The 13,335-nt window shown below is 38.2% G+C and overlaps 1 protein-coding gene across 1 annotated transcript in view; it reads left to right on the top strand.

Moving 5' to 3' along the window:
- PLSCR4 (phospholipid scramblase 4) overlaps positions 1–12,127 on the top strand; it is a 104,110-nt gene extending 91,983 nt beyond the window's left edge. The window contains 7 exon segments of the mRNA XM_079100708.1: positions 489–724; positions 3,658–3,700; positions 4,649–4,875; positions 7,876–8,037; positions 9,857–10,015; positions 10,691–10,714; positions 10,716–12,127. Coding sequence (XP_078956834.1) covers positions 489–724; positions 3,658–3,700; positions 4,649–4,875; positions 7,876–8,037; positions 9,857–10,015; positions 10,691–10,714; positions 10,716–10,868 — 1,004 coding nt within the window. The 3' untranslated portion in view covers positions 10,869–12,127.
- The last annotated feature ends 1,208 nt before the right edge of the window (positions 12,128–13,335 follow it).

Genomic DNA, 13,335 nt, shown 5'->3' with positions numbered 1-13,335 from the left:
AGCATGTTGCTTCATGTTTCAATTTTTATTTCTGCATTTCTGAAATGGGAATAGTTATCTTATAAGGTTTAACAGAATTAAATTAATTAATATACAAATAAATTCCCATAGTGCATTGTTGGTATACACTCAGAAAATGGATTTTTGTTGTTGTTGTTGTTGTTGTTACTAGGCATACTCCCAGAGTTGTGCCCCCAGTCCCTGTTTTTAAAATTTTTAACTTTTTTAAAATTTTGAGATTGGTTTTCCCTCATTTGCAAAGGTCTTGCTAAGTTGCTGAGGCTGGCTTCAAACCTGTGATCCTCCTGTGTCAGCCTCTCAAGTCACTGGAATTACAGGTGTGCACCATCTGGCCCAGCACAACATGTTGTTTTTAGGAAGATGTTACATGGTCCATTTTATCTTCATGTTAAAAATGAAAGCACATTAGCTCTCGATATACTGAAGTGTTCATGATGTATGATGCCTGCATTTGTTTTTGAACCCAGGACCTCCTGGACCAGCTGTCCCTCCACCTGCAGGTTACCCAGGCAGCTTGCCCATGGGATACTATGGTCCACAGCTGCCCAGCACCTTCCCCTTATACCAGCCAACTGGTAGGACCCATCCTATCCAGTATCAGCCTGGCAAGTATCCTGCGCCCAGTCAGCTTGCTCCAGTTCCATGGATGCCACGGCCATCTCCCATGCCCAACTGCCCTCCTGGCCTGGAATACTTAGTTCAGGTACTCCACCCAAATCTCAATTGTTTTCTTATGAAGTGTGACCATGGAGCTCCACCAAGGGACAAAAGTCCCGGCAGAGTGAATAAAGGAGGTACTCAGTGATAATGGAGCCTCGTTAGGAAGGCTGGTAATAATTTCAGAAATGTGGAGGAGGAACAGTAAGTATAGAGATGATTTTGGTGGGATGGATGTGGCCTTCATAAAGGAGTCAGACTGATATTTTGGATACTCCATATGTCCTCTTGGGAAATTACTGAGTGCTTGATCCACTGCTTTTTCTCACCACCCATAATTTTCCTTATCCATTCCTACCATCCCCAAACACAGACAATATAAATAAAAATAGGGGACCAGCCAAGGTGAGGCTATCACTTCAGGCCAAGTTCCAGAGATCCCCTTCATGTGATTAGAGACAGTGGGTCCCTCATTTCTACATAAGTATACATTCTGGAGCCACCAGGATCTCCAGCTCAAAAACTAGGGTAAAAGTGGTGGTAAGTGGGATTGAAATCAAATTCCTTGTAAGTTTAGTTTTGCCAAAAGGAACCCAAATATTATGAATAAATTATAATGCTATAATAAAAATTGTTTTTAAAAAATTGACTCACTACACAAAGTGTACAAGTGGTATTGTTTAAAACCCTGTGTCAAAAACTCAAAAAACCTGCTTAATGAAAGTCAGATAAAGCTAATGGTAAAATTTCTTCTGAATCATCTGATACTTGTTTGCCTTTACAAAAAAGGAGGTGTTGAAATACATTATAAGTGAGGTCTTCCCAACCCAGTTAGTCAACTGAGTTTTATTTGGAATTGCCACTTTCTCTCCCCAGTTCCATATATTGACAGGGACCTGTTAATCCTATGTATTGAAAACCATTGAACAGTGTTACAGGGTTGATGTATGAAAGTCAATACAATAAAATCAGGAAAAATTGAAGTGTACATGAGCCAAAATTTTTATTCAGTTATTATTTGAGTAAATTAAAAAACGATACAAACCCAGTCATTCAAAAAGGTGGCATAACTTGAAAAGCTTTTGAAGGTTTTGCAGTGAATCAAGTTTAGAAACCTTCATTTCTGTACTGGATAAAAAATATAGAAATTTCTTTCAGAAATCCAGTGTCTTTTGGAGTCATGTCGCTTTTAAGATTGTCTAGCTCTGCTTAAGTATTAAAAGAACAGTTATTGCTATAACACCAGCAGACTTTAAACTAGCATATTTTATGAGCTCAATTTTCCCTTTCAGGAATGTTATATGTTTAAAAAATTGAAAAAAGAAACAAATAAGGGATGGAGCCACACAAACCTGGTCTTTAATTCCATCTCTACTCCCTACTAACTCCAGAACGCCGAATAATTTCCCTAATGCCACCCCATGAGGTTTGGTGAGAATTTTTAGTGAGATAAAATGTCCCTGATATTTTTGGCACACAGGATGTATGTACCCAAAGGACGATGACTGTGTGAATGTTTATTAAAGACACCCTGTGAGTAAGGACAAGACAGAGAGTCAGTCACCTGCCTGCTGGTCTTTTTGAGAGCTCACTTGCAGGTTGTATGATGCTTTTCAATTCTACCAAGACTCCTTAACAGCCCACAGCAGGGTCATATTATTTTCTGGCTTTGCCAGTGACTTCACCAACTGCTCAAATATCTCCTTTTCCGACATAGTGTCTTATTGCGCAGACTTCTTCACACATTCACAAGCATCAAATTCTCGGAACACTGCCCTGTAGTGGACATTTTGACTATGAAAGCATAGTTTTACTTTTTTTTTTTTTCTTTTTTTTTTGCAGTGCTGGGGATTGAACCCAGGGCCTTGTGCTTGCAAGGCAAGCACTCTACCAACTGAGCTATCTCCCCAGCCCAATAGTTTTACTTTTAATTCTGCATTTTAATATAATGGATTCTTAAAGGGGGACTTTTACCTATATTGGTAGCTACTTTTGATATTTTATATGTTTAGACTGCCTCACTTGATTGAGGTTTTTATGTAAGAAGAAGATTTTTAACTAAAATGGATTATGTCTTTCTACACCTTATGTAATGAATCACACCACAAAACGTCCAGTTATCTTAAATCTTATGTGTTACCACATTCATACACATTCATATATTTGTTCCCTAATTAATATAGCAATGAATATTTAGTGAAATGCAGAAGTCTAGGCATGTTCTAACAATCTAAATTTGTATAGATAATGATTAGTCTGTTCTCAAGGAAATTGCTTCCATTCTGCTAGAATGTTCTCAAGTTTGACAGATAATGGACCCAGCAAGCTCTCCATGCCTAGAATGAATCCTCAGTAAAGTTAAAGTAGTATCTGTAGGTGAGGATGCTTCCTCGCCTTTCCCCAAGTCCTGTTCACACACTTCCTGCCCTTGGGGACCATCTTGTGGTATGTAAATCTCTTCCAGAGGCACTGGAGGAAGAGGTACAAATGAAGCCTCCTGGAAGGCTCACTCTGGTTCCTTTGCTCTGAACCACTGAGAGAATTCCTCCTTGGTGTCTGGTCCATGTTCACTCGCCCTGAATTGCCTAAGTGGCTCATCTATGGATACCAAGTCACAGAGACTGGTAATCACCGGCTGATCTAGTAACCATCTATGTAAACACAGCTTCTTCTGGATGCTGTTGCTATACCAATGAGGTGTTTTTCTGATGTTTCAGCCAGTACTTTTTATTTCTTCCCCTTTTTTTAAAGTCAAACTGGAGGAGTGTTTTTCTTATCTGGACAACTCTGCTAAAATTCATCTGATCAGAGGCAGATAAACTAATTTCAGTTGATAACTTTTTTATTCCACTCAATTTCAAGAAGATATTTTGGTATCAGTTAATATATTTTGATAACCTGTCTCACCATTTTATTTTTTAATGCTAAATAGATAGAATTTTTTTTCTGCTTTCTAATTGTTCTGTTCTATTCCCACAGGTGGACAACATACATGTTCTTCAGCATTTTGATCCTATGGAATGTATGTACAATTTTGTCATGTTCAGCAGTGCATTAATCAGGGGAAACTCTGCATTATCAAAATATCTAGTTCCTTCATTATATTGATGAGTTTTAAGTGATTGAAAGAGAGAAGAATATTCTCTATTATCTTGACTTCAAGAAAACAATAAAGCAAATTATTTTGTATACTTTTATCTATACATCATATAAGCTCTTAGACTTGAAAAAGATTTACATTTTATCTAGTCAATCTGTTCTACCTTTTACTTATACTTTCTCCTCCATATTCACCTTTCATAGATGAGTGAAAGGAGAAAGGAGAGTAAATAAGTTAGCTAGGATCCCCACTGTCAGCTAATCATGGCAGAGTTGGGGACAGAATCTGTGCCTACTGAATTCTGAGCTCCTTGTGTTGGGAGTGGGAAGAAATGGTCACAGTCAAGATCAAGCCTACTCCCTTTCCAGCTATTTAGATGCTGACCTTTCTGTTCTCTCTCTTCATATTGACATGGCTGCCACACAGGGCCTCTGACTTTCTTTGTAACTAGTAAGGATCCTAGTCATTTCAGCATATTTCATGAGCTGATTAATTCACAATGCAATAAGTAATTTCACTTAAAGGATTTTATGATTAAAGTGTTCCAAATTCAGGTACCCCAGGAATATTAGTTTAATATTTGCTTTTATGTGGAAGACCTTTTAAAATTATTTTATACTAAATACAGAAAATGTTTAAATTTTAAAAATTAATTCTTTTTGGTCATATGAATGATTTTTTTGACATTGTAATCGATTGTGTATATTTCACCTGAAATTGTTAAAAATCTGTTTTGCTTTAAGTCCCTACGAATTACTAAATGAATAGTTCTTTTTTTTTTTTTTTTTTTTTTTTTCCCTAAACAAAGATTTCTTGAGGCTCATTTTAACTGATTCTAATTTAAGGTGTTTTTCTCATTTTATCTTTCAGTGGTGACAAATTTTGAAACTAATAACAGATATGATATTAAAAACAGCGCAGACCAGATGGTTTACATTGTAACTGAAGACACCGATGACTTTACCAGGAATGCATATCGAACACTAAGGCCTTTCGTCCTCAGGGTCATTGACGTCATGGGCCGAGAGATCATGACCATGCAGAGACCTTTCCGATGCACCTGCTGCTGCTTTTGCTGCCCCTCAGCTAGGCAAGAGGTAGAGAAGGGCAGTCTGGCCATTGTCTCTTCCTGATCCAGCCTCCACAGTATGGGGGAAGCCACATCCTCTCACCTAAGGATATCTGTGTGTGTGTGTGTGTGTGTGTGTGTGTGTGTGTGTGTGTGTTTGGCAGTTCATGCTTTTCAAGTGCTAGTTGGCGGGTTGAGCACAAATTAAGGTTGTTTGGGCAATGACGTCAATTCTAAGGTTCTGTCTACTGCTTTAGAGAATTTGTAGAGATTGACAGTTGTCAAGCCTACATATCCCTGCATGAGGTAATGCTAAGAACAAGCAGCTGTGGGCTGGGGAGATAGCTCAGTCGGTAGAGTGCTTGCCTTGCAAGCACAAGGCCCTGGGTTCGATCCCCAGCACTGCAAAGAATAAGCAGATGCTTTTAGAACAGAAGGAAGTGCCAATACCTTTACATTACCCATCACAATCCACGTCCTTCTGGAGAGAGAAGGAGCAGCTCACACAGATGAAGTGCCTTTGCAGCTGAACCTAGAAGGCACATGTGCTGAGTTAGGGTTTGGTTACTTCTCTGTGCAGTTTCAGGAATGTTATTTGCTACAGGGAAAAGAAAAGCACTTTTAGAGAGAGGCCAACTAGAGATTGAATTCCAGATACACCACCTACACCAATTCAGACAATTTACTGAACCTCTTGAGCCTCTTATTCACATACTGGGTAGAATAGTACCTCATACAATAACTGGGATACTTAAAGTATAGGTTAAGGGTCACTATTTACTAAATGTTTATTTACCCACTGCCGGCTCTGTGCCTTAGTTTACCTGTAACATGGAGATATTACTGGTAGGATGATTGTTTTGAGGGATAAGTGGTAAATAAATATCAATTCCTGAGCACAAATCCTGGCAAATGGTCAAGTGATCAGTGAATGTTATCTATTATTCTCAAATACTCCGTTGTAATTATTATCACTGCAATAAGAGCCTTACATTTGGAATGAATCCCTACCTCCCTTTATCTATCCTTTTGGATATAGTAAACATTGTTTTTCATATATATGAGTTGGGTTTTAAACCAAAGCCTATAAATGTAGTCTTCTGAGATCACAAGAAACCAGGACAGAGAAAAGCAAATCAAAACCAGTAGCAGCCCAGTTTATGGAATTTTATCCCATAACATGATTTAGATTTATCTATTTTTTAATATTTATTTTGTGTGTTTTGTTTGCAGTTTTATCAGCTTTGTAGGTTCCTATATCCAATACCACAATGTAGACATCAAATAGTTCCATCAACTCAGAAATTCTCTTTTACTACCACATTCTTCCTCCTCCTGCCTCTTCATCTCTAACTCCTGGCAAACACTAATCTGTTCTATATCTCTGTTATTTTGGCATTTCAAGACTTTTAAAATGTTAAGCATTACAGAATGTATTAACGAATCTAAACATCAGATGGTACCCAATTAATAATTGCATTTTTATATATTAGGTAAAATAAATTAAACTTTTTTAAAAAGAAAACATTATATAACACGACAAAGCCATATATTATGCCACCAAGATTAGCATTTTTTCACCCAGATTTATTACCTCATTCCATTTATGACTGAGTAATATTCCATGGTATGAGTTTTTAAAATATTTTTGTAGGCATTTTTGATATCCTGACATCTTAGACTTAAACTTACATGAGATATTAATTCTACAATAGTATCAAATTTATATGTTTGCATTTAAGTATGAATTTATATAAATGAACAGCATTTTGATTTGACAGTGTAGGAAACTGGTCTGGCCCTATGTCCTTTGTAGTCCTTTACCAAAATTCTTAGGAAAGTACATATGCCACCAGAGAAATAGTCAGTAGAACTTTCACTTTGGAAATCTTTACAACTCTTTTATTACTGTTAAATAGGAAGATCTTATTTTAGAAAGTACTATTATAATAATAATTAAATAAAGCAGGGTAGTGGGCAGTAGTTTTAAACTCTTGTAAAAATGGCTTGATCTCCCTACCTACAAACTCCGCTGTGGCAGTATAATAGTCTACCTCCTACACCAGCATTTGCAATTTCACTTGGCAATTTCAGTTTCTCTGCTGTTTCAGTCACCTGCTTGTCAACTGTGGTTTGAAAATATGAATGAAAAATTTCAGAAATAAACAGTTCATAAATTTTCAATTGCCGTTCCAAGTAGCACAATGGAACAGGGGATATGAATCATCCTTTCATCCAGCGTTTCCATGCTGTAAATGCCACCTGTCCTGTGGCTGTTGAAAGAGACCAGATTCATCTAACTTTTACTAAAGTACACAGTAGTGTTATAACTGTTCTATTTTATTATAAATTATTATTAATCTCGTACTCTACCTGATTTGTGAATTAAATGTCATTAGAGTTATCTATATTTAAGAAAAATATAGCGTATATGGGATTCAGTACTAACTGTACCTACAGGCATCTACTGGGGAGGTCTTGGAACATGTACCTGGAGATGGAGGAGCCATTGTATACAATTTCCAGAATGCCTCTTTCCCTTTTTCTTTTTGTTATAATTATTACATCTGAGATTTGGTTTTTATCTGACCTAAAATCTAAAAAGTTAGCTTGTGACTGTTGCATGGATTGTGTCAGAAGGCATGGATGCCTAGATCAGAGACAAGTCCATTGCTACAGCACAACAAGCATCAGTGTGTTTGTGTTGGTTCCGGGTCCGCCTGTCTGGGGGTTGACTTGGAGGAGCTGCGTGTGCGAGTGATGCTGCAGAGACAGCTTAGGAACCCTGAGCTTGAACAACTGGCCATCTTACAAGAAGCAGAGTTAAGCCTGCTCTCTGTCCCACAGAGAAGCATGACCTCATCCCACAAGGCTGCCTGTTGAAATACAGCCCTGATTATAGCCCAGGAGAAGGAGACTTCCTCTCCCAGAACTGATGGCCCTGGCACTTGAGTGCAGAAGAGCACACTTAGGCTGTGCCCACCTGTGTGTTGCATTTGTCTGACCTCCATTGTCCTCTCATCTGCAGCTGGAGGTGCAGTGCCCTCCTGGAGCCACCCTCGGCTTCGTCGCAGAGCACTGGAACCTGTGCCGAGCCGTCTACAGCATCCAGAATGAGAAGAGAGAGAACGTGTTGAGGGTGCGCGGACCCTGCTCGACCTACGGCTGTGGCTCCGACTCTGTGTTTGAGGTAGACGCTCGGAAAGTGACGTTTCTACTCTTCTTCTCCTAAGAGACCGCAGAATGATCTGCTATCGACAGTTTGTTCATGGGAATGTTACATTGTAAGAAGGAGGTGTTGATTAACCAGTCGACAGCCAGTGATTTCCAAATCGTTATTAGTGGAGTACTTGACATTTTCCAAAATGTGAGATTCTCTCCCCCTTCTATTTTTATCCTTGCCAAAGAAAAAGAAATCAATGAAAACATCAAAACTTGTGAGAGTATGTAGCCTGACCTAATTCATTTTTTCTGTTCTTGGTTGTATTTACTTGACCATTTTTTCCAGGGATTTCCAAGATGGCAATACAGATTCTGATGCATGTGCCCAGCATAACACAGAACATATAGTGCACTCCTAATTATGCCAATGGTTTATATGTATGATAGCTCTCTATCTGCATCTTCAAGAAATGAATAACACTGACAACGTACATAAAACTCCTGAGAGGTTATATTATAACATTGTCTCAAGAAAGAAAAAAATCCTTTTGTTTTGCCTTTATCACAGGGTTTGCAAAATGATTGTTTATTATCAGCAAATCTGACAAAGGAAATTCCTAGACTATTTCCTGAATTCCATTTAAAGTCCTTTCGGAAGGCCTTGGAATTCAATCCAGCCTATCATCTACAGAAAGTACTCTTTGATGTGTTTCCTATAATACCCAATAAATTTTACCCAGTTCTCATTTTATATCACCATATCATTAAATGCTATTTACTAATAAAAGACATTTGCAGAAAATGTAGATAAGTCAAATTGCAAGGTAGGCTGTTCCTGTTGCCAGGGGACATTCAGATATACTCCCTGTGGTGAGAGACAGAGTCTCCTTGGCATCCTGACGTATGCTTAGGCAGGGTGGAGTTGGCTCCCAAAAGCTTGAGCGAGTGTAGTAGACAGTACCGTGACCCCTGCTTTGCTCTTAGGTTTCTCCCATTTCCCAACTCCCACCCATTGTTCTATGGAGAAGAACTCAATGCTCAATTCCAATCACAGTTATCGAAGGAGCTTCCAGAGAGGGGGACTTTGACTCTGTAGGGTCTTGGCACACATGAAGGAAAAGAATTTCAGCAAGCACTACTCAGACACAGATTCACAAGGAAAGCAAAGACACATTCAAGAGAGATTGCAGACTATCTTAGGGGAGTGACATCTTTTAGGGTAAAGTAAGAAATACATATTCAAGGGAGAATGCCAGTCATCCTGAGAGGGAGACTCAGCAACCCTTTGATGTGGGGTGTGGACATTGATAGAGGTATGGATGCTAGGGGCTGGATTAGAGGTGGAGTCGGGTTCCACAGTAGCCGTCGGTTTTCCTGTGTTTAAGTATTGCCATGATGATACTTTTTGCAGGAGGGCAAAGGGCACAGGCCAAGGGCAAGAACCCTAGAAAGACATGGACTGGGTTGCTTAGGAATGCTTGTTTTGCATTTCAAAGGCTCGTGAGGGTTTTCTGAATTCCAAAGGCTCCTGGGAACTTCTCAGTCTGCCGGTTTTTTCCCCTGTATCCCCAAATTCCAATCCCACTCTGGCAAGGTCTCCTGCTAGCTCATCTGAAGATAAGGAAAAATCAGTAACCCAAGGATTGTGAGATCTATCCCAGGAAGTTACCAACCAGTTTCAAAACACTTAATCCTTCTTGGCCATAATTTCCTCATTTAAAATTATGGATTATTCTTTTCCTGCCTGTATTTATGTTTATTACAGCATAAATGCTTTATGTAGAAGACTGAGACATGTGCTTTGATAGCTCACGATCCTCATCAAGTCACATTCTTGTCATTTGTAGGTACAGTCCCTGGACGGTGTATCCAGCATTGGCAGCATTATCCGCAAGTGGAATGGTCTCTTGTCCACCATGGAGGATGCTGACCACTTTGACATCCGCTTTCCGTTGGACCTGGATGTGAAGATGAAAGCCATGATATTTGGAGCTTGCTTCCTCATTGTGAGCCTTTTGTCTTTGAGTTGTCCTGAGGGAATCATTCCTTCTGATGAGAAGCAGCTGTAGCACAGTGGAAAGAGAATCAACTGTGAAACGGGCCCATTTCTGTCTGTACCACTTATTAGGTGCAAAGCATTTAGCATTTGAGAGTCTCAGTTTCTTCATGTGTAAGATGGAGATAAAAATACTTACATTTTTAAGGATATTAGCTATCACACAAGTAAAGTATCCAGGAGAATGCTTGGAATGTATTAGGCATCCAAAGGATGTATTTGATATCATTTCAATATTATTTACCATTCTCTCTACTTCATAGTAACCATCCTATGATTTTTAGTAAAATCACTTATCTCCAAGCAATGCCCTTTTCCCAATTCTTAGTGCCTGTCAGTCTACTCTTGGTGTTGTACCATCCTTAGATTTATCAAGTTTTTCCTCCTTCTAATGATAAAAAAATTTTTTTAATCAGTACCAAAAATGGAAAACTTATTGTCTGCCAACACTTCAAATTTTTTAATTGCTGCTCTTAACATAAAGGTCCTCTTCATAAAGATTTCATTAGATGTCTTTATGGCACCTCGAATGGGAGTGTCCCCTAGTAAATTATAAAGGATAATGTACACATTTTATGTGATTCTCTACCTATCGATCAACATGTGATTCTTTTTCCAATTTCAGGACTTCATGTATTTTGAAAGATCTCCACCACAACCTTCATCAACGTAGACACAGCAAATCATCAATTATGGTTAATGAAAAATTGGAAAAAGCTGTCTTGGGCTTACAGTCAGCCCTCAATTATCTGCAAGTATATGTCTCTGCTTTGCAAATTCTTTTTATTGGCGATCAGCTTTGATAGCCAGATTGAGGGTATGAGTGCAAGACCACAGTCAGAACCTGTGTTTCAACTCAGTATCTGTCTACGGGGTGGACTGGACCTTCCTTCTGGAAAGCTATGACCATTTGCCAAGGAAGCATACACAAACAAGCTTTCTAAGGCTGTGGAACTGAGATGAGGGAACATGAAGCCAGAGTTCCCACACCTACAGCTAGTGAAATGATGGACTGCTGTTGATATATGGCTTCTATCTCTAGCCCTTTCCTCTCCTCTCCATCAACATATGTCCTTTTGTAAGAGGCAAACTTGATTCCGGGTAAAAATAATTATAAACTTCATCTGTAAAGACCAAAGGGTAGACAGAAATATTACATTGTATTGTAAAAGGAAATTTTTACTTGTGTACCAGTATCAAAACCTCATTCTGTGATCCCAGTGGTTCAGGAGACTGAGGCAAAAGGATCACGTGTTCAAAGCCAGCCTCAGCAACTTAGTGAGGCCCTAAGCAATTCAGTGAGACCCAGTATCTAAAGAAAATATAAAAAATGGCTGGGATGTAGCTCAGTGGTTGAGTGCCCCCCTGGGTTCAATCTCTAGTATAAAAAAGAAAAAAAAAAAACAAAACAAAACTTCTGCCAAGTTTATAAAAGTTACAGTGAGAAATTTGGTTTTATTACAAAATAAAACATGTATTCTTTTTTATTATAATGTTGATATTTTACATAATATTTTTTCATTTGTGGGCATGGACAATCAGGAGCAGGGTCAGACTATCAAGAACAGAGCTGACCAGGGTCACAGCTAATTGATCTCAGCATTTTAGGGCATTAGTGTCCTTATAGGAACCCTGCATTCAACACGTCTATACATAATAATTTGCACATTTAATGCAGAATGTTTGTCGGTCACCAGTGCCTTACATATGAATCTCAAATATTGCCTGTTGAATCTTTTTATCTAACTGGATGTGACACAAGATAAATAACTTTTTTTTTTCTTTCGAATTCCCGGGTGACCATGAAACTGTTCCAATGGCAAGAAATGTAGATATGTTTTTGAAATGTAACATTTTGTGTAGCAGTTTATAAAAGTTCAAGCTACAAATCCTAATGCTGCTTAAGACTGCTTTGCTGCTTTTTATTTACATAATGAATAAATCTCTACACAAAGAATAAATCACAGCCCTCATGCCACTTCGGCATGATCTGCAGATTATCAATGAGGATTATGCAGGACCAACAGAGTTGAAGTATCCCTTGTGCTTGTTTTTAATTAAAAGCAGGTTGTGGCCAGGCACAGTGGAGCACAACTGTAATCCCAGTCTCTCTGGAGGCTGAGTAAGAGGATTGCAAGTTCGAGATCAACCTCACCAACTCAGTGAGGCCCTAAGGACTTAGAGAGACCCTGTCTCAAAACATAAAGAAAGAGCTGGGGATCTGGCTCAGTGGCAAAGCACCCCTACGTTCAATCCCTGGTACCAAAAAACAAAAACTAAAACAAACAAACAAAAAACTGGGTGTTTAAATGAATACATGGACTGACTTTCCTCTGTTGCACATTCACTTCCTACCTGAGCATGAACTGTGTTCCTCCAACACAGTTAGTAAGTAGAATTGGGTACATTCCTCTGTGACTTATTAGCTAATGCAAACCTGAATATTCACAGACGGGGTGTTTTGAGATGAAAGCCTTAGCCCTCGTTCTTTTTGCAATGGAAGAAAGCGACCTTGTTTTTAAATTACACTAATATTTTAATGGTAAGAGTTGTTTTACTTAGTTACTTGTAATATTGTTTTTACATGCTGCTAAGAGCTTTTTTAAAAAAGAATGGAAGAGCTGCTGCTTTCCAAAGTAATCATTGCCTTATATTTGAAAATGAAATTATAATCCTAAACAGACAACTGGAAAGTGTTTCCTGTAATGATGTCTGACATTTTATATAGAAAATCAGACAAATCGTATTCAGAAAATTTATGTATGTAGAAGTTTTACTTCCCTGTATTCTAAGACCTGCGTCATAGTAGTAGTTTCATAGGACATTTTTACATTCTGTTTAAGATTTTGTGGTATGAACATATCTTGTTCAGTTATAATTTCTCTTTCTTTAAAACAATGCTATGCATCATATTTTTAAAATACAGTTCACATTATCATTTCTTATTAGCATTTCATTGTGTAAAATCCATCAGGTGGACTAAAAAGCAAACTGAAGCCATTTTCTAAAATGTGTGTGTTTTAAAATATTTTCTCATGTTGTTTTGGCTTTCAAATAAATGTAATATGGTTAATAGTAAAATAACGTCTTATTCTTTGAGTTGTGATTGATTCTTTGGGTATTTTTTTTTTTTAACCAAAGGGATTTTTGAAGCGATTTCATATTAGGGATTAGGTTCTTTCAGTGTCCTTGCCTTCAACAGGAGTAACTTAGCACTCTTATGTAACCAAGTTAGTTACAAAGGCTAATCCAGTTACTTAAGGTACATTT

The sequence above is a fragment of the Sciurus vulgaris genome (assembly GCF_902686455.1).
Source record: "Sciurus vulgaris genome assembly, chromosome: 10".
In the NCBI taxonomy this organism is placed as follows: domain Eukaryota; kingdom Metazoa; phylum Chordata; class Mammalia; order Rodentia; family Sciuridae; genus Sciurus; species Sciurus vulgaris.
The sequence above is the reverse complement of the archived record's forward strand: the minus strand, read 5'-3'. Positions and strand labels throughout refer to the sequence as shown.